General features: G+C 38.0%; 2 protein-coding genes across 10 annotated transcripts in view; one reads left to right on the top strand and one right to left on the bottom strand.

Moving 5' to 3' along the window:
- Positions 1 to 284: 284 nt before the first annotated feature.
- Positions 285 to 4,600, top strand: SRP14 (signal recognition particle 14). 2 transcript variants are annotated; one of them, XM_080345501.1, is made up of 5 exons: positions 285 to 338; positions 822 to 894; positions 1,507 to 1,619; positions 2,712 to 2,744; positions 3,084 to 4,600. In XM_080345501.1, exons 1-5 carry the CDS (start codon positions 315 to 317, stop codon positions 3,171 to 3,173), a joined length of 333 nt encoding a protein of 110 aa, XP_080201627.1. In that variant the 5' UTR covers positions 285 to 314; the 3' UTR covers positions 3,174 to 4,600. The 2 variants fall into 2 exon arrangements, with proteins under 2 accessions (XP_080201627.1, XP_080201628.1); XM_080345502.1 differs by lacking the exons at positions 2,712 to 2,744; positions 3,084 to 4,600 and adding an exon at positions 1,857 to 2,062.
- A 144-nt stretch (positions 4,601 to 4,744) lies between these two features.
- EIF2AK4 (eukaryotic translation initiation factor 2 alpha kinase 4) overlaps positions 4,745 to 25,529 on the bottom strand; it is a 45,129-nt gene continuing 24,344 nt past the window's right edge. For 2 of the 8 annotated variants that reach the window (XM_080346084.1, XM_080346085.1), the window contains exons 20-39: positions 25,343 to 25,393; positions 24,101 to 24,337; positions 23,385 to 23,460; positions 21,583 to 21,704; positions 20,565 to 20,614; positions 20,315 to 20,483; positions 19,709 to 19,825; positions 19,101 to 19,166; positions 18,419 to 18,589; positions 17,692 to 17,826; positions 17,460 to 17,567; positions 16,762 to 16,890; positions 15,089 to 15,175; positions 13,718 to 13,830; positions 12,121 to 12,179; positions 10,886 to 10,983; positions 8,359 to 8,427; positions 7,702 to 7,746; positions 6,480 to 6,604; positions 4,745 to 5,265 (exon numbers count right to left, since the gene is read on the bottom strand). In XM_080346084.1, coding sequence (XP_080202210.1) covers positions 5,211 to 5,265; positions 6,480 to 6,604; positions 7,702 to 7,746; positions 8,359 to 8,427; positions 10,886 to 10,983; positions 12,121 to 12,179; positions 13,718 to 13,830; positions 15,089 to 15,175; positions 16,762 to 16,890; positions 17,460 to 17,567; positions 17,692 to 17,826; positions 18,419 to 18,589; positions 19,101 to 19,166; positions 19,709 to 19,825; positions 20,315 to 20,483; positions 20,565 to 20,614; positions 21,583 to 21,704; positions 23,385 to 23,460; positions 24,101 to 24,337; positions 25,343 to 25,393 — 2,082 coding nt within the window. In that variant the 3' untranslated portion in view covers positions 4,745 to 5,210. Of the gene's footprint in view, positions 5,266 to 6,479; positions 6,605 to 7,701; positions 7,747 to 8,358; positions 8,428 to 10,885; positions 10,984 to 12,120; positions 12,180 to 12,724; positions 12,743 to 13,717; positions 13,831 to 15,088; positions 15,176 to 16,761; positions 16,891 to 17,459; positions 17,568 to 17,691; positions 17,827 to 18,418; positions 18,590 to 19,100; positions 19,167 to 19,708; positions 19,826 to 20,314; positions 20,484 to 20,564; positions 20,615 to 21,582; positions 21,705 to 23,384; positions 23,461 to 24,100; positions 24,338 to 25,342; positions 25,394 to 25,529 lie in introns of those variants that run through there. The other 6 variants (XM_080346086.1, XM_080346087.1, XR_013922228.1 and 3 more) reach the window with 5 other exon arrangements.

Raw genomic sequence — 25,529 nt, 5'->3', positions numbered from 1 at the left:
GCAACGGCGGTGGCGGCAGGGCTGGCCCTTCCCGCCGGCCTCATCCGTGCCTCGGGTCACGGGCCGCCTGCTGCCCCGAGGCGCAGTCCCGCGGCGGGGCGGGGCGGAGCCGGCCTGGCGGGGCTGACGTGGCGCTCCCCTCGCGCTCCTCCCGCGGGGCGGGGCCTCGCCTCGCGGCGCTCTCCGCCGCCTCCGTTCCGCCAAGCGGCACGAGCGGCTTAGGGGCGTGGTCGCCTGCGCGGTTCCGCCTCGCGTTGCGGTGCGCGTGCGCCCGCGGGTGCGTGCGCGCGGCGTTTCCGGCCCGGCGGAGCAGGATGGTGCTGCTGGAGAGCGAGCAGGTCGGGCAGCCCGGGCCCAGCCCCGTCCCCGTCCGCGGGGAGTCGGCGGGTCACTGGTCGCCCGGGGTGTGCCCGGTGCGGGCTGCTGGGCGGGGGTAGGCCCCGCAAGGCTCCGGGGTGCGCCGGGCCCGTCCCCTCGCCCCATCCCGGCGGTGGGGGCGGGGAGCGAGCATCGCTGTACTCAGCGGTGTGGGCGAGGCGGGGAGCGCAGAACCGCCGGGGCCGTGGCAGGTCTGGGAGGTTCAGACCTCATTTTGTGGCTGGGCCGCCCTCGGCTGGGACCTCGTGTCCTCCGGCCTCTGCGTGGGGAGACCCGGGAGCTTCCTGCCCTTGGTGCCTGTTCCCGCAGCAGCGGGACGGCCCGGCCTGTGGTGGCGGCGGGGCGGGGGCTGCGCCGGGGCAGCGAGCCCCGGGTGCACCGGGAGAGGACGGGAACGCTTGGGCGGGGCTCCCAACCAGCGATGGCCACTGCTTCTCTTGCAGTTCCTGACAGAGCTCACCCGACTCTTCCAGAAGTGCAGAACTTCGGGGAGCGTCTTCATAACGCTGAAGAAATGTAAGTTTTAAATCTGTTATTGGATTAAAGAGGTGCTCATCTAAATTAAACTTAGTGTTGTTAGCATGGATTTAATATACAGCTGCAATTCAGAGCATCTGAAAACAAGAGTAGGTATACGGACAAATCAATCATCGTAGCTGCAGTACTAAAAACCTTGAATAAGACTGTGTTTCAAACTGCAGGAAATGTTGGGACTTTATTAAGCAATAATTGGGAATCCTTGGATTTCTGTAAAAGGAGAACTACAGTGTTGTTTTTACATGTTTATGTTTCTCTGGTTTCTGGCTAGGTGGCACCACTTGAGAAGTCAAGTGTCCTAGGCTCTGGTTTGAGCATGTAAGACATCCTGCTGCTGAAGCCGGCAGCTCATACAGCATGTCAGAGACAGGATTTACATTATTTTTTTTCTGGCAGATGTAGTTCATGGAACAGATATTTCTGAGGCTACAAAGGAAGGGGTCTGTCAACTGTTTGGCAGCAATATCAGTTCAGATGGCCTTAAATTGCAAGGTGTTTTTCAGATCTCCTCATGAGCAACTTTTAACATCTTAGGAAGCATCCGGTGATTTTAGTGAAATACGAATAAACCTTTTCCGTCTTTCAATACAGATGATGGCCGAACAAAACCAGTCCCACGCAAAGGCCATGTAGAAAGTTTTGAGCCAGCAGACAATAAGTGTCTTCTAAGAGCAACTGATGGAAAGAAGAAAATTAGCACAGTGGTAAGTGACAGCTTTGGGTTAGAAAGATGAGTGGCCCTACTTGCCTTTTGGTTAATGTCCCATATTTCAAGTGAAATTTCTCTTTACATGAATTTCATGAGAACTACCCTCTTCATTCCAGATAAGCCATACGTAGGTAAATGCACAGCTAGATACTGAGGTCTTAATGCTTGCACTCAGCACTTCAGATGGGACAGTAGTTTATAATTTTACTCTGTGTGCTGGATTTTTCTTCAGAATGGTATTGCAGGAAAGCGGAAGGGGACTCTGCCTGTTTTCAGCAACCCCGGCTGTTGTGAGTCAGATGAGAATATTTGGAGGAAAGGGGGAAATTGTTTATAGAGACATGCGCAGAAGGACACAGGGCAGATACAGAACCTGCAGTATGAGGACAAATGTTGTGGCTCCAAGAACAGTCCTGCACACCTACACTCAAGCATCAGGTGACGTAGAGGTAGTTTCCTGTAGACCTCAATGGATTTACTGAAGGTTTGTAGAAACCAGGGAAGAACTGAGTGTTGCCAGACTAGGGAACAGTAGGGGAAGGATCTGTGTTTCCTGGCAAGAACTTGTGGGCATGGGTAGACTCCTCTAAGCCTTAAACTTGTTTAGCGTATCTATTTTTTCTCATTTACAGAGCTATTTGTATTTCAGGAAATGTTAACTGGAAGTTGAAAATCTGATGTGTGTTTACTTTGAATGAGAGATTGGGAGAGGCTTTCGCTGACTGTAGCTCTCTTCTGTGATGTAACCCAAGGAAAAAATGTTCCTTTGAGAAATAATTTGGAGAATCTGGGCTGCAATGTATTTTTATGGCCCTATAAGTAAATAAAACCTTCCTTAGAACATTATTCCTATTTGAAAACACAAATGTGGGGCTAATGACATCCAGAGGATTTTGTTAATTGAGTAAGGAGTGTTTTCAGTTTTCTGAATCAGTGAAATGCTATGATACGTCAGCACAGCCTACCTACCACTGAATGTGGCAACTTGATCCAACTAGATGATCACTGGTGGGTAAACATGTACTGGTACTTAGTTTGTAACAGAAGCCAGTGTTTTCTTGGCTAACCTTCTGTGTTACCTTTGTAGGTGAGCTCAAAGGAAGTAAATAAATTCCAGATGGTAAGTTTTGTATGCCTTTACCTTCCTTTTCCATGGGTACTGGGGAGTGGTCAGTAGGCAGTACTGGACAGCCGTGAATGGGTTGATTCAGTGCTGAACTGGCACACAGAATAACCTTACACTGCCCATCTATCTGTATTTGTTTAAAAAAAAAAAATCCTGTTGTATTTTACCTAACTTTCTGCATTGGTTTAGAAACAATTTCCCAGTGTAGGGTGTAAGACCCTGATTCTCTTGAGAAAATGCAGATACCTATCCATTAGCAATACGTAAAATGTTACCTCTAGTATCTTGTCACTTAAGTATTTTTTATTTCAATGGTTCCAATTGTTGTTGCAGGCATATTCAAATTTGCTGAGAGCTAACATGGATGGCTTGAAGAAAAAAGACAAGAAAAGCAAAAACAAGAAGAGTAAAGCAACACAGTGATGGAACTGTGCCCTATCATCACTGTAATAGACTTGACCCTTGCTCAAAGCAAAGTCCATTTCTTTTTGAGTTACCACTTGTCTTTGGCTTTCCTTCCAGCAGGAAACTGGGGTGTGATCAGTACTTTTGGTTAAACTGGGAGCACAAGGTGCTTTCTGTGGATTGCTGTATGTTGGGAGTATTTACAGAGTTATGCTGAAACAGCTTTACACTCAGCTGCCAACTACTTTTGTACTTACACTGCTGTTTGTTTTGTATTATACAAGTGGGCAGTGTAAAACCTGTTTGGGGGGGTAACACAGGGTGAAGAGAAATGCACTGTGCCAGGAGCAAAGCAAGACTGGAGCACGAGTCTTGGTGACAGATGCCCAGTTTAATAGATAAGCCTCAGTAAGTAGTACTAGGGAAAGCAGGTGCCAACATACTATCAGGAACAGCAGCTTTCCTGTTTCTCTGTTATTTTGAGGGACATGTCGTCATGATGCAGTGCAGACATACCTAAGGCAGGCAGCACAGTGCTGGCAGCTGTGCCTTTGCTCCGTGCTGATCCAGCTGTGCTGATCTTGGCTCAGGGTGCGGGGCTGGGGGGGCTGGGGTGGGGCGTCAGGACTGTGCATCATATTCCCTTCAGATGTGGCTTAAAAAAAAAGCTCATGTCACCTAAACCTTTACTTTCCCTTCTTTTTTTTTTTTTTTTTAAAGCTTCATTCTTCAGTATATTCAGGGATCTGAATTTCCCCATACTTCATGTCTTACAATAGCTCCTTCATATGAGCAGATGTAAAAGGTCAATACTTAATTGTTCCTATTAAACACACTGAGAAATGGATTTGTTTGTGATGACTGATGTGACTTGTTTTGGTGAATTGTTAGGAATGGTACCATTATCAGTGCCTTTAGGACTCGCTCCCCTGATGCTACTTTGTGTGGTGGTGGTACAACTTTCACAGTTCTCAGAAGTACTTTGGTTTCACTTTAAAGTTCCCTTTTTACATATTGATAACTTTACTGCATAAAAGAGCAGAAAAAGTAAGTAGGTATTTCTTAATGCAATGAGCCTGCAGTGCTAAAGGGAATTATTTCAGTTAGAGAAAGAAACAGGAAGAGGCTGTTTAAACAGAAGGTACCAGGTGGAGAGGGGGGATAAACACCAGTATATTTACAGAAATCCCTGAGTGTTCTGCATATTCACTCCAGTAATATAAGTAGTTTGATGTAAAATATAATGCATAGTTAACTATGTCTGTTCTTACTCAGCTTCACTTTTCCTGATAGGGTATGACTTCCATCTTAAACTTAATCTGTCAACTCATGTGAAGAAAGTTAGTTCAAAACTTTGGTTACTTTCTCTTAAAAGTCTTATGTTTAGGTCTGAAACAAGTTTTTCCTGTATCGGGTCTTATTTCAGCTCCCAGGAAGCTGCTGCTTGATTTTAATGCAAAAGTAATGGACAACCATAGGTAGCCATGCTTCCCAGGATTTCAGCTTTAAGTCTGCTACCTTTTCTATAGAAATTAAAACAATAGGATTAAAAAAAAATAACCACACACACAAAAAGCTTGTAATACATATTTCAAGGCAGCTCAGTAGCCAGACCTTTTATTACATAAAAACCCTTCTTCAAAAAAATTGAAAAGTTTTTTAGAGCTGAAGATAATTCAGCCTCTCAAAACCTTGAACTGAGTTTCTCATTTCAGTACTACTGTTGCATGTTCACATAAAATACATTCTGAAACTATTTAAAAAAGCCAAGCAGTTTTATACCTGCACAGCTGATAATCTCTTGTGGCATAAGGGGGCAAGAATCACATGATAAAACCTATCTCTGGCTGTAGTCAAGATTTGCTCCTTAAGTGCTTATAAAACATTTATTTCCACTTTTTGACAAAAATTTACAGTTTTATATTACACATGAAATTCCATCTGGACACATAAAAAGGCATTCATTGCCTGTCAACTTTTTACAGCTTTTTGAAATTCCTTTTGACAAAACACTTGTCTGTTAGTAAAGGCATCCCATAAAAGATGCTTTAAGCATTAGAACAACACCTTGTATTCATCTCGGTAGCTGTACAGGATAAGCGCAGGAGCCCTGCAGAGGGAAAGAAGATTTTTAAACTTTGAAATTACACTTTCAAAAGCTAAAAAACCTGTGGCAAATCTTAGCAATAAGCTAACGGCAAATATTCAGTAGAAAATAATTTTCCCTTTTGTTCCTTTTCCATTTATCTAGTCTGTCCGGTGTTCACTCAGCAATCTAAAGGCTTGTGGCTAAGCACTGAATAGGAAAAGAATTGAATTGGAATGCAGGCATTGAATAGGAAAGGAAAACTGTCAGGGACTGCACCGCATTCAGACCCAACATTGTGTGAAATATTATTTGTATGTAATAATTGCAAATCACAGCTTTGCAAGTCGCAGAACAAAAAAAAAGTTTCACTTGATACTTAGTTGCCTTAGTAAACATTAGGTAACTTGAAGCGATTTGGTGTATTTCTAAGAAAAATGAATCAATTTTGAGTCTCCTTTTAAGGTTAACTAGTACCTTCAAGCTAAACACAGGTTTAAGAAAATGTATTCTAAAATGAAACCCACAATAGCACATAAATGCCCAGGTCTCACTTACCTGTACCAGTACATGCAAGAGTTGAAAATTTGAGGCTTAAAACTGTATGTGCCCAGACATATCTGTTTCACCCTCACCAGAATTCAACAAGGAGACCACAAGTTGAACATAAATGTTTTTATGATTAGAAGACAGAAACAGGCTTTACTGTACAGGTTGGGAGAACATACATAATGTTTGCTTAAAGCTGGGCTGTCTGTCAGCTGTGCCAGATTCCCGTTGTGTTCCTTCAAAGCAGAAGGAATTAAATGTGCTCATGAGTTTCAAATGGCAAGCTGGGTCCCTCCCGTGAGTAAGGATGGCTGCTGTGTAGTAGAGTAGCAGTACACCTCAATGTCTACAGCTGTTTGCTCTCCAGTTTTATGGACAAAGCAGCAAATGACATAATAGTGGGAATACATCTTAGAATTTCTTGAAAGGGTTTATAAAAATGAAGAATTTACATGACCAAAAATCTACATTTTACTACAAGTAAGGATTAGATGACCAGTAAATTCTTCCCATTTTGTTTCATGTTAGCAAAGATCAGTACTCAAGGAAGTAAACACATTTCCTGAATATTTCTTTTTTCCTCAGGTAGAGGGAAAGGGGAGGACAAAAGAAAAACTGCTTATTTAGTAAAGTTAGAATGCACAAATAATGAAGATGTTTTATGTACCCATAAGAGCTTAACAATTTACCTCTTTTCCATTTTGATACTGTAAATTTCATCACAAATTGCTTGTAAGTACGAACATCTCTGTTTTGGCCATCGTGACACCAGTTGTCTCACGGTAGCATCAAAGGCTTGTCTATCTCCATCAAACTACGAAAAAACAATTGACAAGGAGCTGCAATACAGTCTTACATTCTCTCATGAAGGAAATAATTCTCCCAATAGTATTCAGTCTTCTCAACATTGTGTTATGATGCCAATGTTCCTTAACTGAATAGGTTATTAAAATGGTTTCAAACAAAATTTATATAAACAACACGTGTAACTTGATTTTTTGTTTTTAAAAAAGAAAATGTATGAAGAATTTGGTGATCAGCTTCTTAACACCACAATAAAAAAGGTGTAAGCAATGAAAATGGCTCTGTCAGTTTTGCAATGCTGGACAGAAGATGAGAACTGTGCTGTTGTCAAAAAAGGTTGTCAAAAGTGAATGATGGAAGCTGATCATGTGCATTTTATATTATTTTTTACAAAGAAAAACTGATAAACTATGTCCATTATTTGGACAGACAGGATGAACTAAGCATTTTGAAAATATTTTCACGTTTCACTGGGGCCTGATGACCAGACAAGCGCTGCTTTGGAGCAGCAGATGTAAGGTGGCAAAGTACTGAATCTACTCCAGGCAGGACGCCCTTCCTGAGTTTGCTTTTCTGGGGGGTGGCGAGGTGTTCATCACTCTAAGAACAACTTCTGCCTTTAAAACCACTACTGTCATTAGAAAGAAAAGAGCTTGTCTTTTTTTTTTTCCTAATCAAGCAGTTTGAGTTGTTAAAGGTGCCAATATAATATTTATGCATCCCCTTTTTATCTTGGTTTCACCAATAAATGTTTCAGGTACTGTACTTGAAACAATTGCCTCTGTGTTTTGGGACCTCCTTTATTAACAGCTTGAAGAAACACTTTTATTGAAACTGCTATTAATGCTTCATGGTTTCTGAATATGAAGAGTAAGATTTAATTTCAGTTAACTATCCTTGGGAAAAAAAGAGAGCTTTGGATTAGGACTTCCTAATGGTGTCTTGTGTAACTTGGGCATTTGGCAAAAAGATTTTTCTAGCCTCAATCAAACTCCTTGGGTAAAAAAAATCCTTTCAAGCTTTAAAACCTAACTCAAACTGCATTAGGAACAGAACTTATCATCTATTGTTCAATCAGAGTTTCAACAACAATACTTAGTTGCTTACCTCTAATGATAAGAAGTGTATCATAGTTGCTTTTGGCAGATCTACCTGTAAAAATGTCATCAATAAATTAATATTTAACCATTCTTCTGTTACCAGTTTGCCAACTGGAGATTAGCTATACTGAAGGGAGTGAGACTTTCTGATTTCCAAAGAAGCACTTGTGCTGGCAGAATCGGGAATTTACCAAGGTTTTAAGCTTGATCTGTTAATAACAGATCCCACTATGGAAAGCTCCAAATAGGCAAAGGCAAATAGGCAATATGTTTCCTGAGTGCATGTGTCATTTTGAAGTCCTTTGTGACATGGTCAGCAAAGTCTAAAAGCCATATACAAACAAAGCTATGTTGGTTTAAATATAAGAGCAAATCTAGCAGGAACAAGTTATTAAACCTACCACAGTAGTTAGCTTAAGTACAGCTGAAGAATTTACAACTAAATACTTGTTAAATTTTGTCCTGTGCACCTGTCCAACACACACAATTTGAGATACTTTTCAAGTATTAAAGAAACATGCCATGGGTCTTATTTAACCAAAAGTTTGATTCATTTGGTATCTGTAAAGGGAGGCTGCTGGCAGTGGTTTGTTCTAGACAGCAACTGCATCATACAATTCAATTAAGAATTTGAAATTAATTCAGGCTTCTGCCAAATACTTACTGCTAAAATCTCAATCTCACTTGTTTTCTGTTGCAGGCTAGAAATGAATGTCTGAAGTCTTGTTTGCACCTGCCAACAAAAGATGGGAAAAAGTAAAATAACACTGCTGTGATACAGTTATGAACACTTATTTTCTATTTCATAGATGGTGAGAAGAGGCTGCTTGTAATACAGGATGTATAACTACCTCACTTAAACTAAAACTCGCATTTAATGTAATTATCAGTAACAATTCCAGAATAAACCTTGATGAGTAGACAGGAAGGAGACCAGGGCTAAGCCACTCCTGCAGCAATCGTAAAGATCTGATAATACTGGCACTGTACTAAAGCAGACAGAGCTGCACGTTACAATGTGAATTCTCGCATATGTAGTTAAAAAAATGCATTTCCATTTCTGGGTGTTAGATAACTTTCAGCAATGTGAGAACCGGTGATTTATGCAGTGAATCATCTCTAGCTGAAGAAGGATGTCTGATTTGAGAGTCAAACCAAAGTACGGGTCATTGTGGCAGAGGCACTTGACCAGCTCCCAGACAAACCAGCAGCAGTTTGGTTCAGGATCCAGAACAGGTAAAGGCCTAAGCTGCAGCTGGGCCAAGAACTCCTGTTAGGAAATCCACAAGGAAGCAAAAGAGCATGTTGAACACCAGTAAGTTGTGGGTTCAGGGAGTCTTGTGCAGACCTTTCCCACTGCATGCAATTTGACTATGAGTCAACCACTTTATTATATAAATATGACAGCCTGGATGAGCCCACTGAGCTGTCTCTGCTAAGTAACTGGCTGTAGGGCACTGGTTTTTATTACTCACAGATCAGTGGATGAGCCCAATTTAAGTTTCATATAATTTAGCTTAAGCAAATGCATACTAAAGATAATTAATCATCTAGAAGTATAAGGATGTGTAATTTTTAATATACTCTCTGCTTCACATTGTTTAGTAAGCTGGGTTTGCCAAAACCTTAAGCTGTGAAGTTCTGCTCATATTTACCAAAAGCAGATACAGACTCTACTAAAAATCTGCGAGATAAGGTTCAGTTGGCACTTTGCTGGGAAGAATGGAAATGCCTGGGGAGAAAATGACGACTTCAAGGCTAATACAAAGACATTGTGGACATCTGCAAGATAGGGCTTGTTCTGCACTTTGCTGAGAAGAAAAGGATTCATTTGGACGAAACACCACTTTCAAGGCTACAGACTATAAACACACCTACAGTTAAACAAAACAAAGGCCCATCTGAGATCAGTGAAAAATATCCAACGAAAAGCAAGAAGACCTCAGAGTTAAATACTGCTATTGGACTGAATCACGGTTTGAATGAGCTGTAAAGATATAAAAATCTACGTTTTTGTGTGCTTGGGGGGACATCTGCGCAGGCACCCAGCTCGAGCCAGCCCTCCTGCTATTCTGCTTCATTATAGTTTTTATTTCTATGAACTCTGATGCCTGAGAGTTTGTTTTACGAGTCCTAGGATCCAGACTTTGGAGCGACCTGACACCAGGCGCCTGGAGGGAAGGGAAGCAGGATTCAGCTTGGCAGATTTCCCCCATGCAGGACACAATGAAGTGAACCTTGCCACTGAATGTCACACTTTCTTTGAGTGATCCAAACACTGTTCTGTGGAAAGCAGGACCCTAAATCACTCCCCCGCAACGGTCATGCCTTGTAACACTTTTTTCCAGAGCAAGCTATTAGTAATCCTGCAAAGGTAACACTTCATAAACATAGTGGCAGCCTTGCATGATGTTGTCTTTTGTACCTTTGAAAGACAGTTTTGAGTATTAAAAACCTGAAAACAGGAAGTCTGTTTAGCGTAAAGCTCTGAGAGCAACATCCACTTCTTTCTTCGGGTTCTGATAACTATTTATAGTGGGGATTTTTTGTTGCATGGCCAAATTTGGACTGAAAGGAGAATAAGATTACAGTTTTGTTTTAACATGTACTCTAAATATCTTGAAGCCAATTGTCCTAAATGAGTAAACCCTGATGTGTTTCTAGCATCACTTAACCCCACAACACACATGCCAAAAACCTGTCTAAAATATGATATTATTATAATAATGTAGAAAATATTTTTTTGTTTGTTTGTGTTTTTTGTTTGTTTTGTTTTTTAAATCTGTGATTTTTTTCTTAGGTCTTTAGTTTGAGACAACATAATTATGTACTTAGAGTCTGTGTTCCAAACATATTGCAAATTAAAAGTGTGCTGAACTTGCACCTTTAACACACTTCAACATTTATCAAAAATGGAAGATTCTTGAACCACTGTTCCCACTAAAATGACATTTCTAATATAGAAGTACAATGATGGCTGAGCCGCATCAATGTCACAGATAATCCCCAAGATCCAAAATGTTAAAAAATGTGGTGTTTGCCTTCAGCCCTCTGTGCTGTTCATAGTCTGCTTTATGAATAAAGAACAATCTGGATGTATTTGTGTAAGTTAGGTGATAGTGAAAATATAGATTTTACTATTCTTTAACTTCTGAGTGTCACTTCTTAATTCCTACTTCATGCGTGTGTACCTGAATTTCTTGGCGACGCCTGGCACTGGCAGATAATTTTTCAGGAGCTATAACACTAACATTGGGCACAACAAGAGTTCCATGTGATTCAAACGCACCTAAAATGCAAACATAGAGTTTTAGATTATATTCTTTCTTCATACAAGAAGTAGCAAGAAACAGAAAATTCACAAATATTAATAAGCTGAGGTTCAAAAAGCTGCTAAAAAAACCCAAAGTCAGTAAAGTAGATAGGATAATGAACCGTGTGTGTAAATTCTCAAATGCTCACTTGTGGCTTTGAAAGACTGGTTGGTAAGAGTAAGAAATGTGATATTTTATATCAGTGTTTCCTGAAAATAATAAAAGGTTCCAAATGGTTTGCAGAATTTTACAAAGGAATATAGCATACATAATATCAGAAAAAGAAAAGCTAATACAAGAATGACACAACTATTTAATGGACAGTGCCACAGCAGAGCCTATGACAAATTAAACAATAAACACCAGCCCCTCCCAATAACAATAACTAAAATCTGAAATGGCTTATTTTGAAATCCGAATTGCCACTTCTGGTAATCAGACACACACACAAAAAACCAAGTTAAGCATGGCCACATCTCTCTCTCACTGTTATGCAAAGGGGCCAAAAACAAGTGTTACTTTTTACAACCACCACCACACACTATATGAGTATTTAAAAATATTAATCAAAAATGCCAAGCTATCCACACAAAAAGTACTTAATATTATTTTTTATCTACAAACATCTATGATTAGACTAAGGAGTGCAAATCTGTAGAAATGTAAAGGTAGTTTCATTTGAAGAAAAAAAAAAAGACTCTTAGAACAGCAGGTCAATGTACGTGGGTCTCAACACCGTAACAATCACAGGTCATGTCATTTTTCATAAAAATAACATTTAATTTCTCCTCAGCTAGGAAACGTTCATGGTTTTTGGCTTTCCTTCCCCCATCCTGAATCACTGCATCAATGAATGCTTGTATGGGGAATATTCAGTCTGTTGGCCAACGCACTTATTTTGTTAGTTTGGAGAAAATTCCAGTTTTAGATAACTTGGAACAACATTTGAGACTAGGAGGAAGTTTCTAACCAGAGGCACTGCTAGAAAACATTTTCTTGCTCTGACTTTAGTAGTAATTTTAAAAATTATGTTTCAGCAATATTTTCTTATAATACAGTTTTTAAGCAGAAATAGAGATAGTTCGTGTGTTCTATAACAAGAGACTAAATACCTGAAATATTAGTAAAGGATCCCTTTTGATTTGGTACTGAAAGATTATCTGAGGTTTCTCTAAAAATAAACAAAGACAGTTAGGGAGACAAATTCACAACAACAAAGAAATACTGTAATAAGACGTGGTTTCAGATTATCATACAAACATACTTATTTCATTCCAACAGATAAAGAAATTTATGGAGAATTCCCAGCATGTATCTGCAGATTAAATTCTATTCTGGAACAGACAGGAAATCATACAAAATTACATTATAAAATGTGATCTAGAAGCAATCTTTGTTTGCTATGGATACAGAAAAAAATGTACTCTCCATCATGCAAGAATGATTTAGATCCTAATACTAGAATATATAATGAGAATATTCTCTCTAAATTGTTAATTTAATCTACAGCTTCTTACTAAGTTTCTGTGAGATCATGCTAAAGTATCAAAGTAATATTTATACTTAAGATCACACATATTAAGGAATCTTTCAGTTATTAGTTTGGATCCTTTTACTTTCCATATTCAGGATTCATTAACAAAGAAATTTGCCAGTGTTACTACAATCACAATTACTGCATTTCTCTGTTTAGTATTACCAAATATGAAGTTCTCTCTCTTCTGTTCTCAGGATCTAGAAATAAGGTAACTTTTAGAAAGAAAGATTTTCTTTCACAGCTTCTAACACATGAGAATCAGGTTAGTTGCAAAGGTAAATGCCAGGCCTGGCTGAGGACAGACAGATGACGAGGTGCAGCAGGAGACGTCAGCCCTGGCACAAACTGCTGCTCCAGTTTAGCAGTTCCCAGCTTAACTATTTCCTTTATTGTTCCGTCTATTTGGAAATACTTTGGATGTTGGATCTGTTAGTTTCTGAATTCAAGTTTGTGTGAATAAACCATGTCTGTTCCTGCTGCCACTACATATGTACGTATATATGTACACACATATAAATATATATAGATGTGTGTGTAACTATGTATTTACAAAGGGATATGCACAAATAACAGCTATACTGCTTATGCACACAGGTGTAACTGTAGCCTCTGCTATGATTTCTGTACTCAAGTCTATTGGTGACAATAGTGATTTCACCACAGATAGGATGATGGGGTGTTGCTGTGTACCCCGAGTCTTTGCTAGGTGTTACTTTCACTTCTGCCAGTGTGTACAGGTGTGCTACAATTATACCTTCATTTTTACTGTATGAACACTGTGTCAGAAAGAAAGGGATTTGCTGCTTTAGTTCTTTGATTACACAGTTCCTGAACATAACCGAATTCTGGTCCTGCCGTACAAGCAATACTGCTGCTCTAGTAGCATTTGAGCTGGATAACCATGTGGCCTTCTAATGTATGAAGCACTACGGATGTTTGACTATAGGAGTAGCTAAGGAAAGTGGTCTCTTTCCTAATCTCAACAAAAGTCCATAATCAAACCTTTTGCTTTTCCCCTCAAGAGGGATTCAGCTAAGCTCTTATTCTTTATCAAATAAAATCAAGGTTAATATCTTAAAATATCTTAAAATTATTTCGTATTTTAAATTATTTCATTAAAACAAAATCACTTCTGATTTTGACTATTCACGTTGACATGTTATGCTACTTACCTACTACATCTTTCGTCACAGATTTTAGTTTTCAGTTTCTGGATCAGGTGATCTACTAAGTCAGATTCTAAAATCCTTTTCTCCGTCTGTCTGTCTTTCTCAAAGGATTTCACCTATGATGTAGTTCAGTGGTTCTTAAGATTGTTGATTCTTAAAATGGCATATGAATAAACTTATCAAATTCAATCAAAATCAAACTGGATTATTCAGGCATCAAAGGTGAAGCAGTCAAAGGTAGGAAGCTATCATCATTACCAATCACTGCCAATTAAATATTTGATTAGATTTTTTTTAACCAACTAATTTTAGCTGCATTCCCAAAGCTTAAACTAGCTTGGCTACTTGTATTTTGTAATGTGATAATTAACTTTTCAACAGAATGCTTTATAGGTGCAAATACCCTATTAATAAGAGCATTTTGGTTTGGGGCTTTTTTGTTACGGAATTATGTTAGAATATTGCTTCCCTTTCAGTTTGCAAGACTTAGATTCAAACAGTCAAAACTTAGAATATCTGCTCCACCTTTACTGGGAAGAGATTAATCTATAACACCACCATTCACCTCATTAGCATGTTCTTTGTTGGTTTTACTTCAATAAGGACATATCTAAAAGAACGCTCTGTAATAGCCTTGTGGAAGACATTGATATATCACATTCTCATCATCAAAATCTACTTGTTCGTACAGTTAATGCACAGTTATTTGCTATCTCTGTTATATTGACAAGGAGCGTGAATAAATGTGGAAAAATATTTTAGTAATGCACACTGGCTAGGTAACATGGCCACACCAGATGCTGTCAAATGATTACTTATTTCAAAGAATAAATCTTCATTCAAAGAATGACGGACTTTTTCCTAATGTTTTAACTTCTAAAAAGATACCAGAACCACAGGCTGCAGAGCACATAAGGTGGTAATTCATATTGTGACACAGTCCAGTCTTTCTATCTTAACCTTAGCTTACAGAGACTCCGCTTAAATTACATGGCATTTTTTAGATTTATGTTTTAGTTATATTTGTTTTGTAACATGGAAAGCTGCCAACTGGAAAGATGACTGAGTCACCTAATTCATTTTGATTCAAAGAAATCAGAGACAACAGAAACCTTTTTCTATGTAAAGACACTGGTGACTCAAAGTCAAGCAATGTCTGAACTAATAAAATCTATAAATAACAGTGTTAGGGAGGGATAAAAAACAGGCTTCTCCAGAAGAACTTCCTGTTATTTGGCAACTGAACTTGTATTTACCTGAATTCCACCTTCTTTAATACTTTACTGAAAATAATCATGATCTTAAAAAAAGACACACAGAACAATACATTATAAATCTGAAACACCATCAAGCATCTTCTGATCCCACACTTACCTTTACATGACTTCCCTCTTTATCTGACACAAGAGCCACATATGTAATCCCAGAGCATCTGCAATACTCCTGCAGTTCTTCCTGGGACTGAAATGGGAATGGAAGAAGGGGAATAGGATGGAAATTTGGCAGATTATAAAATTAACACTTAAGTAATTGAAGTCTCCTGTCCTCCATTAAAATAACTTGGTATGCAGCAGTTACACTAATTAGATATGTGTCTGATAGAGGAAAGCTTTATTAACAAGTCCAGGAGGTGAAACTTCATTATGGATGTATTTATCCACCTAATGCTCCTTGCAAACTGAAATCTACATTAAACAGAGGTAATGCCTAGGCCCTGCAGTGCTGACTCCCACATGGAAGGGCTAGCTGGCACTAGAAGTGCAATATAGTTCAGGTAGCTGTAAAAATGTGCAACAGAACATCAGCCAAACAGTCACCACCCCACTGGCTGCACCTGTCAGGAACGCCTTAGTCCTGCACAACTGGTGCTCTGTCATAAAAAACTACTGCAGTTGTATTTCATGCGAACCTGAGGTTGAGTGACACCATCCTCAGCGCTGAGCTCCCTGAAGGCCTTGCTAGGCTGACCTAGCAGAAGGCTGCAGGACAACATTAGGCAGAGGGAGTAACTACCCAAATCTTCACTCCTTAAGAGTTGCAAAAAGAAGAGAACTCAGGGTGATCATCAGAAAAGCATAATGATCTGGATTCTTTTAACAATTCTGAGAGATTTAAACCATTGGAAATGTTATGGCAATAGATTACCAAAAGGTCAGGCAATTAAGTGATTGAGCTCAAAACTGTCTGCTCTGCAGCACGTGACTCAGGACGGCCAGCCGCACAATGTGTCTGTTGTTAGTCACCATCTGGCACGCTCACAGGGAAACCAGGCTCAGTCCTCAGGTAACTGCCACCACTGTCAAAAGGGACTTGAGCACTTGTGTGTTGCTCACACCACCACTGAGGCAGCAGTGGCTAATGGTCTAAATGGTTTCAACTGCTCTCTGCTTCTTACCATACATCTCTCCAGGGACTACATGGGGACCCCACAATGTACCTAGTAGCTCAGGTTACTGAACTATTTGTCTAACAGTAGAATGATGTCAATATTTCCTCTGTACCCCATAGTCTTCAGCCATCTGGATATAAAAGTTGATGCTACTGTTCTGTTCCAGATGTGTCCTTTGTTTAAGGATCAACTTAGTACTTCAGGGATCCTACTTGTATCTGTCATTGTAAGGAAAATTTACTGCCTTCACTGGCACAAAAAAAAATGCTTTGGCTTTGAAGAATCCTCACTTAAATTAATTGGAGCTAACTGGCATCATTTTAAATTCATTATGTGACCTTCCCCCTCGATTTCAATTGGCCTTGGACTCCACACTCTGTGTGTAACTGGGGAAGGTCATTTAATTCCTCTGTGCTCTGCGGAGCACATAAAGATCCTCCATTGCACTTTCAAATATGCTGGGAGGTAGGAAGGTAGGAAGAATCCTGCAAGGCCAGAGAGACTTCACATTATTGTATCTGAATAACATCCTACATGCTCAGTTTTATGAGTCTGTAACTCAATAAAAGCTAGAAAAAAAATTGAAAAAAGATGTTTTCAGGCTGCGCTAATTTTAGAGAACAACACTATAGTTAAGACAAAGAGACAGAAATTCTACCTGGGACCAGTCATACATTATCTCGGCTGGAATTCCTGCAGTCCAGAGTTTCTGAACAATATTGATAGCTCTACCCATTGACATCTGACCAACACTCACAACCAGCAGGTCACATGAGCTGACAGAAACCTGAAGGGAAAGTAAAAACAAGGGGGATGATATTAGCCACAAGACCACCCTTCCCTCCCCTCCCCCTAGCTTAGCAATGTTGACTTGTTCTTATAAAGAAAGGTTACTAAAACACGCATTCCACAACCAAATGAAATTGTGTCACACTATACACAGTAGCCCATTTTCTTCAGTTTCCTTCCATCTCGACCTTCTATACTTTTATAAAGGAATAAGTGGTAAGGGCAGAGTCACACTTATTGTAATAGCTAAGTATCTACAGTTGTATTCTTCCATCTGAAACAACGCACAGGCTGAGAAAAAGATGTCCCAGTTCAATTAAAAATAAAAGGGTATAAGCCTGATGATCCTCTCTTCCATAATTCTTATTTTACTAAATAATTCTATGTAGAGAAACACAGAAGAAAACATATCATCTTGGTGTTTCCTGTCTATTTCGGTATGGTTTTGTTTTGGAGCACAAGTGAACATCTTATTTTTTGCCTGGCTGTGGCTACAATTAGGTTACTGAACTATCAGGGGCAAAAACAAACAAACAAACAACTTCAACTCCCCCAAAAAAGACTTACAGAATCTTCCACACCGGAAACGGCAGCAGTTATTTTATCTATGGCTATGCTGACTCCAACAGCTGAAGGAACTGGTCCTACTGTCTGCGGCCCTCTAAATTGTGGAATCTCAAAACAAGAGAAAAACAAAATGGAAGACTCAAATAGTTACCTTTGCAAAATGTCAAAAACATTTTCCATTTAGTAATTTTTTTTTTTTAATCTAAATTCATTGAAAGATATGAGTGCATACCAGATGATCATATCTGCCCCCTGCAGCAAGAATTTCAGGCACAGTTCTTTGTCTTCTTTTGATGTATGCTACAAACTGAAAGATAATACCATTGTGCTGCTGTATTTTGTAAACTAGTCCCAGATTTATAGAAACCTGTAAAATAAAAATGAATATGTGTACAAGACTCATACCAATATTGCCAGCTAACATAATTAATTTCCTATTAGCAGTATGGATTGAAAACACTGTTCTAACATAAGGAAGTCATATGGAAACACTCATTATTTCCAAATATTTAAAATACAATTAAAAATAAAGAAATGACGCTTTAATCTTAAAGCATCCAAAGGGACATACAGCACAAAGCCCAAACAGCAAGCCTCAACGAAGGTGGAGGAGGCAGAGAGACCTTTAGTATTCATCAGCTTTCTGTATTTTTAAAATAGTTTGTTTCAAAACTTACAATTTCTTTACGGTCTCGGTAATACCTTTAGTCTTGTTTGGGAAAAAAAAAGTCTGTGTCATTAGACAGAAATTAAGCCAGAGACTTCTGACTGGAAAAGGTCTTATTCTTAAAATGCATTAAAAAAAAAAAAGTAAATCAATGCCAGCATTATTACTTGCCATCAAAAGACAATTAGATGTGCTTTTTCTATTCTAAAATACCATTACTTTTTTTCCTGGGAAATTACAAGGCCAAGCAGCCTATAAATCTATTAACTTATTAGCAGAGCATTTTACAAACCTGAAGTTTTATTCCAAGTTGCTTTAACAGACCAATGATTTCCTCTAAATCCTTCATGCCATGCTTCAGCAGCTGAGTGACACCTGGCTTTTGTTTTATCATTGTGTTTAAAAATGGAAACACATTACTTGCTTCTCCCTTCTGCTCAATGAATCTGTAGAGTCGAGAAAGCTAAAAACAAAAATTAAATAAAAAACACTGACAGAGCTCCTAATAGATCACATCTAAAAAAAAAAGAAAAATGTTTGACTTGGCATGAGTAAACTATTTGCCTTTTTTCCTTTTTTTTCCCACCAGCCTGTTTCTACTTAGTGAGTTGAAGAAAAGAACAGACAGGCACAAGTCTCATTATTCGTCAACATTTGCAGACAATTTTTTTCCTGAAGTTTCTCTCGGTGTGTTTTACCAAATACATCTGTACAGTACTCCGTTTACCCTTTAATTGCTTCCAAAATTTTAAAAATACATTTAAAAGAAGAAAGAAACTTGGACAGTTGCAATACTGACTTCCAGAGAGAAGTGAGAGCAAAATTAGACTACTTTCGAAGAGACTAATCTATTCTGAACAGCAGATGCAACAGTTTCTGTTTCTTATTCTGGCTGATTAAATTACAAAGTAAATAAAATATTTTGGACTTATGGCAAGTTACAGGGAAATTAACACTGAATTAAAATTACTTACACTATTTGATGTGAGAGAAAGATTACAGAATTTGGCTTCTACTTCTCTTTTAGTTAGCTTTTCAGTCTACAGGAGAAAAAGAATCAAAAGTTTTCAACAACTTTGCTGAAAAAAAAAATTACTATTTTTGAGAAGAATTAAAAGACAATTTTCCAATACCTTTAATTAAAGGTTGCATTTACAGACTGCAATAATACTGTAAAAGAATAAAAACAATCAATAACACATTTTTCACCTCTCTTTTGGTGAGGTCACATTTGTCTTGGTTTCAAGAAGCCACAAAAAATATAAAAATACCAACTTTGTTGAAAAGCACTTCTGCATAAATACTGAAATGCTTATGTAAATTAAGAAACAAAAAAATAATAAAATTAAATAAAATAATTTACTGGGATTTGAACACTACCTTAATTATTCAAATGAATTTAATCTATTTTCTCTGCTTATAAGGTAGAAAAGACCAACATAATAAGAAATCCAGAAGCAACAGAAAAGTAATTAATCTAAATTTACAGCCCAAAGATAGCCAGTCTTTTAGAGACAGCTCCATAAAATAAGATATGCTACAGTGATCATTACAGAGATCAGATTAACAACTACTGTCTTACCACAGCATCATACAGAATGATGTAAACTTGATTGAGTTTATCCTCTGGTATCCCACAGTGCAAAAGTATAGCTTTCAGTAAGGCCGTGTGGTTCAAGTAAATGCTATAATTTCTTTCCTAACAAAGGGTAAAGAAAAAAGGAAGTAAGAAAGGAAAAAAGAAGTTTTACTTGTATCCCATGTTGCTTAAAAGAATAAAGGAAAAAAAAAAAAAGGTTTCCAGAACATTTAATAATAGTTCCAAACTAACTTCAGACCGCTCCTTCCACCACCTTACCTTCTGCCTATAACTAAAGAACGGCAGGGCTTGTCCCATACTACAATAATCACTTCCCTGACAGAAGACAGACGTTATTTCAGTGGCCCTGTAAGGATTCAATTAATGTTTCCTTCGCGCACAAACCTATGCTTCTTTTTAAGTTTACTTAGGAAACATATTTTGATTTCCATAAGTGTTCTGTAACTGCCTATTGACAAAAAAATAAAACAGTTCTGTATTTGTTACGGTTAAAAGGAGTACCCTTTAAAAATATATTAGACTAAATATTTACTTAGATGAAATTTTCAGGATGGACAAGAGAGCAAAGAGGATGATCAGAGAATCTACCTGTAAGACTGAAAACTCTTGAATGATTTCTGAAATGGCATAAATTGTTTCTGCTATAGGCAAAAAGCTATTTCCAGTAGATGTAATGATGTCAAACGCACATTCTAGGAGTTCTTTGGGATGACAGCGGTCTAATTTCCGAGGTCGGAAAACTCTCTCTATACAGTATCTAAAGGAAACATTGGAGAATGAATCAGCATCTTCAGTGGTCACCGTCATCTCTGAAAAATGTCATCTCTATGTCCCTTACCTTTTCAAGTTTGATATGTTATTTCTAGCTACAAATCTTGCAAAAGGAATCTGAAAAACAAAATACATTAAAATTGTTGAAACAAAACATTCAGTCTGACTGAACTCTGCAACTGGAAATGAACTACTACTGTGCACTTGTACACTCACATGTGTAATAATGCCTTAAATATTTGCCACAGCCAAGTAATATTATCTAATCATCCTTGTGGCAAGTTTTAAATAAAAACATTTCCCTGCGAAGTTGCTGGAAGAGCTTGGAGAGGGACACAAGGACATTTCTTAATTACCCTAATGCATGCAAAAAACATCATAAATCAACTATGAGCAAATGAAAACGTACAAGCTGGTATTTTGCTGTTTACATGAAGATATAAATGAATATTTTTAAATAAGTCTTTGATCAGCACATTTTCCAAAACAAGTAATTCCAACAGAAAGATCAATTTAGATCCGGTACAAATCCTTAACTGTGATTCATATTGTATAGCTTGATGTTATAAATGCAAAGGAAGGGTGAGTCAAACTGATCTTAAATTAATGAAATGGCAGATAAAAAGTCAGGTTCTTTAACCAAACAAACAATATAACTTAAAGCCTTTAGACGTTAAATTAAGTGCTAGGTGATTAAATAGGCCAACTTCGCATATAATTGGGTATTACTGATACAGGAATCCCAGACAGTAAAATCTGAACAGCACAAACATCAATTCCTCTCAAGAGTAGAATGCCCCTTGACAACATCTGTTTGAGGAAACTAGACAGATCGTTACTCACATTCTCTATGTTAAAGAACAACAACAACAACAAAAAAGAAGTATATTTCTTCCCTATGCCTTCAACTGTCAAAACTAGGACAGCACTGAGGAATACAGGAACAGACACGGAAAGACACAGTACTTCAACACTCAGAAGAAATGTAAGCCTAAACCAAATTCGTGACTAGTGAATGAAAGGTATCTATAAACACCACAGCGCTCTTCAAACCCAGCTTTGCCTACAGAGATGATACTACTTACCCTGAGGTCATAAGGAAGCATCACCAGCATCCCACTGTGATCCATGAAATATGAAGCTTCATTATGTTCATACAATTTCTTATTTCTGGGCATCAGCAATGGAGTATGCAGCTTGATGGCTCCTGCATAAAACCAGTCAAAAACAATTACCTCTCATTTCTGAAGGAACATCTGCTTTTTACAAGCTCATGAACAACCTTACAAGGCATGATAATCTGAACCAACATCTTTTAAAAAATTACACTATTTTAATTGTCCTTAATAGACTTTCCTCTTCCACTGTTCAAAGAGAGCCATCAAACAAACTTTGACATTTTATCTTGCAAACTTGTTGGGCACAGCAGGCAGCCCACGGAGAAACAGAAGTGCCAATTCCACAGCCCCAGCAGAATTCACACCTTGCCCTTCCTCTTTAAACACCACCCTTCACAAAGGCATGCAGACCAAACAGATGAGAAACTACAGATACCAATGGCACTGCGTTGGTCTAGAGGCACTTCCATAGAAAACAGATAATGTTCAAATACGTTGCATTCTGTGTCTCAAAAATGTACTTGAAGTGTTTATGGTTCACTTTAAAACCCATTAAACACCGTGTTTTTCTGGCTACATTTTGCAACCATCTACCGCCATGAATCCAATCTTCATTGAAACCTTAGTATTAACAATAATATCACTAATCCCTGAAAAATACTTTCCTCTTTTAAACTCTGTACTGATTCTCAAACAGCTGTTTTATTATAGCAGCTTTACTCAGGTCTTCAATTAAATTTCAACATAAACATTTAAATCAAGAAAAAAAAAAAAAGCCCCAAATATAGGGAAATGCTTCTAACCATTACAGATGGCAGATATGATCTCATGGAAAAAATATATATGCAGACCCTACCCTCCCCACCCCCGCCGCCTTTTGTTTTTCCAAAAGAATGAAAACACTTCAATCTCTAAAATGCTGATGAACACTTTCCAAAATCTGTTAATCTTTAAATGAGGAGGTGAGTGAAAGTAACTTCTATTTACTTGACTTCACATTTCTTGGTTTCTCATTGTTTGGTATTGTCAAACCCTGATAATGTTTAACCAGATTATGACATATTAGAAAAATCTCCCAATTTCTTTTTTTAAATCCTCTACTTTTATGCAAAATACCACAAGCGCCTATAAAACAATACAATTTCTAACATTTCAAAAGTGACGGTGTTTGCATAAACTTTCTTCTTCTCTTAAAAACTAGTTTTAAGCAAATACTATTACTAGTGACTGGATAGAGTCCTGGAAAGAAATCCCATCAAAAACTGGTGAAGACCATGACATTGTGTTCAGGAAGCTCCTGAACAGCAAAATGCTGTTAAGAGCAGTGTCACTGAAAGTACCACTACCCACCTGCTCTGTGTCCATGGCCTTTCCTGGGCCATCCCCCTTCTGGCTACGTTCAGAGAGAGCTTATGGTGCTACACAGATGCTCAGTCTTTCTCTATTGAATTAGTCTTATATACAACTGCAGATTTTATGTAACACTCCGTCTAAAAGCTCATACAGACTTATCAGGACAACCAAATACATTCAAAGATATAATTAAGATTTTCACTCTCCTTTCTATAGCAAATGTAAATCATTCAGATTTGAAGTTAACGGCTATTACTGGGATGCTGAATTACAGCAAAAAACAATTTGAAATTTTAAATTATAGGCAACTACTGAAGGTACTTTCTGACTCACGCAATAGCAGTAAACCCATTCCATTCTCTGAAATCCATTCAGTCACAAAAAAGGAAATGAACAACTTTTGTAAACACACCCACCGTGTCTTTTAAATATCCGGCTGACAATCTCACACACATGCTGCTGTATCTTGGCTGCCCAAATAGAAAAACTACCCTGAAACCATCACAAATAAAAAGTACATATATAATTCATATGCCGTGAACACTTAATGTAATATAGGCAATTAATCCATGTAATATAGCAAATAAGCATTCTGCTATCTCATCCCATTATCATAAATGGTAATGCTTACATAATTAAAAAAAATAAATACAGCTTTACAAAGCATTGTTGTACTGTGTTGGCTTGTATTTCTTTAGATTTACAAAGACTGAAGAGTTGAGAAACTGAGAAGGATTACTTCAATTGCCACGATTTGAAAGGGAACAAAACAGTCCGAGGCAGCACTTCCTGTTGGCACGCCAATGCAAGTACCATTAGTCTGCCAGAAATTCAGAGTAAAGAAAGTAATCATCTGCACATAAGCTTAAAGCTTTAGTTGCTACAATCCAACACCACTTGTTACTTCATTGAAGAATGGATGTAAGGTTCAAATGGGAAGCAGTTATTCAAGCCCATAGAGTACAGACCTGTAGCTTTAAATAGGAACTAATGTGAAGGTTAACCTTAAGAGATAATGCAATTCTCTCAAACTTGTTTTGAGTTTAACCATATAAACTTTTTTTTTTTTTTTTTTTTTTTTACATCCAACACAGGAAACGTAACTCCACGTGTGCTCTAAACACCTACAAACCTTCAGCATATCACTGTCATAGGTATAGTCTATAGCTGGAGATATACGCTGTGAAAATATCTGACTCATCATAGTCCGGTAGGCCTTTCCATCCACATTTGCCAAGGTATGGTGGAGTACTTCATGAAGTTCAGACTCTTCCATCTGGGGTGGTGGAAGATGTTCACTTTTTAACAGCTCCACAGCTGTTGGTCGTGCTGCAGGATCATGGTTCAGGAGCCATGTAATAACTGATCTCTACAAATTAAATAAAAATTTAATAGTTTAGAAAAACTGTATATATTAGCAGTATTTACAACAAACTTCTTAGTCACATCACATTAATAAGAAAATGAGACTCTACAAGGGACAAAAAAGCAGAACCTGAATCTTTGAGGTGGATATTCTTTGCTTATTAAATTCTAGATATCTTTTATTGTGTTATCATCTGAATAAAATTTACTAAAACACAAAACGAATTAGAAACGTGCCTCTTGGGATGACAAAATATGTAGTATCCTTTGTTGTTCTATATTGCGCTAGCTCTGGCATCTCTTTATTGACAAAGCTAAGAGAAAATAGAATCATATACATAACAAAGATCTGAGAGCTCCAGATATTAAAGAAAGGGGAATCTTCCTGGCATACTTCAGTAAATGCTACAAAACAGAAACATTTTTGTGGTACTAGTAACAGCAGTACCTAGAAACAGAAACTGCTGTTTCACAGGCATAACAGACAAAAAGCTAATACTAATGGTCAACAAAAGAGAACCCACTAGTATAAGGAAAAAAAATCTGGATGGTCCAGAAAAGATTACACCACTCCTTATTACTTCATTCCTCTGCCATAGAGGCATCCAGAACAGCTCTTGGCTGCTCTTTTCCAAATCAGAGCAGTCAATTTAGCTGGCACACCTCTTTCTGCTCTGTGACACAGACCTCTTTCAAAAATCAAGAGTTAAACAACAGAGCTGCCATTTGTCTGGGCCTAAAGTATCAGATTTGTCCCTCAGAGCTTAAAAGACATGCCAGGGAACTCTGCATTTCTTTATGATTGTGCTCTGGGAATTTTGGGCGTAAGTATATTTCCATGTTAAGTTAGAATATTATTTTGAGATTTTTTTTTTAATTCCTTACTTTGTTCTAATGTTATGTAATAAGAACTTGGCAGAGACTACTAATATAAAACCAAGTGGGGAAAACTGTAATTAACTTTTCCTGAGAGGAAATACCTAATAAATTAAAATGTCTTTTAAATTACCTGCTTTGCATGTTTGACTTCATCAAAGTCTTTAGGAAATACAATAGTGGGCTATAAAACACAAAAGTGACATTTGAATTATAACAGGTAGTCCAGGTTGCTCATGCTAGCCTTATTCTTAAGTTCTACATATTTAAATAGAGAAACTAAGCATTTTCATTGCCCGTGGAGGGAAAAAAAAATACCA

Source organism: Nesoenas mayeri (assembly GCF_963082525.1).
Source record: "Nesoenas mayeri genome assembly, chromosome: 5".
In the NCBI taxonomy this organism is placed as follows: Eukaryota; Metazoa; Chordata; class Aves; order Columbiformes; family Columbidae; genus Nesoenas; species Nesoenas mayeri.
Note: the sequence above shows the minus strand (reverse complement) of the source record. Positions and strands in the feature narration are given on the sequence as shown.

What these genes read in the sequence shown, in the direction of transcription:
- SRP14 (XM_080345501.1), top strand. Translation starts at nt 315, where the DNA reads ATGGTGCTGCTGGAGAGCGAGCAG. An exon ending in TGCTGCTGGAGAGCGAGCAG is followed by an intron (nt 339 to 821) that starts GTCGGGCAGCCC and finishes CTTCTCTTGCAG; the next exon opens with TTCCTGACAGAGCTCACCCG. An exon ending in AGAAGAAAATTAGCACAGTG is followed by an intron (nt 1,620 to 2,711) that starts GTAAGTGACAGC and finishes TTACCTTTGTAG; the next exon opens with GTGAGCTCAAAGGAAGTAAA.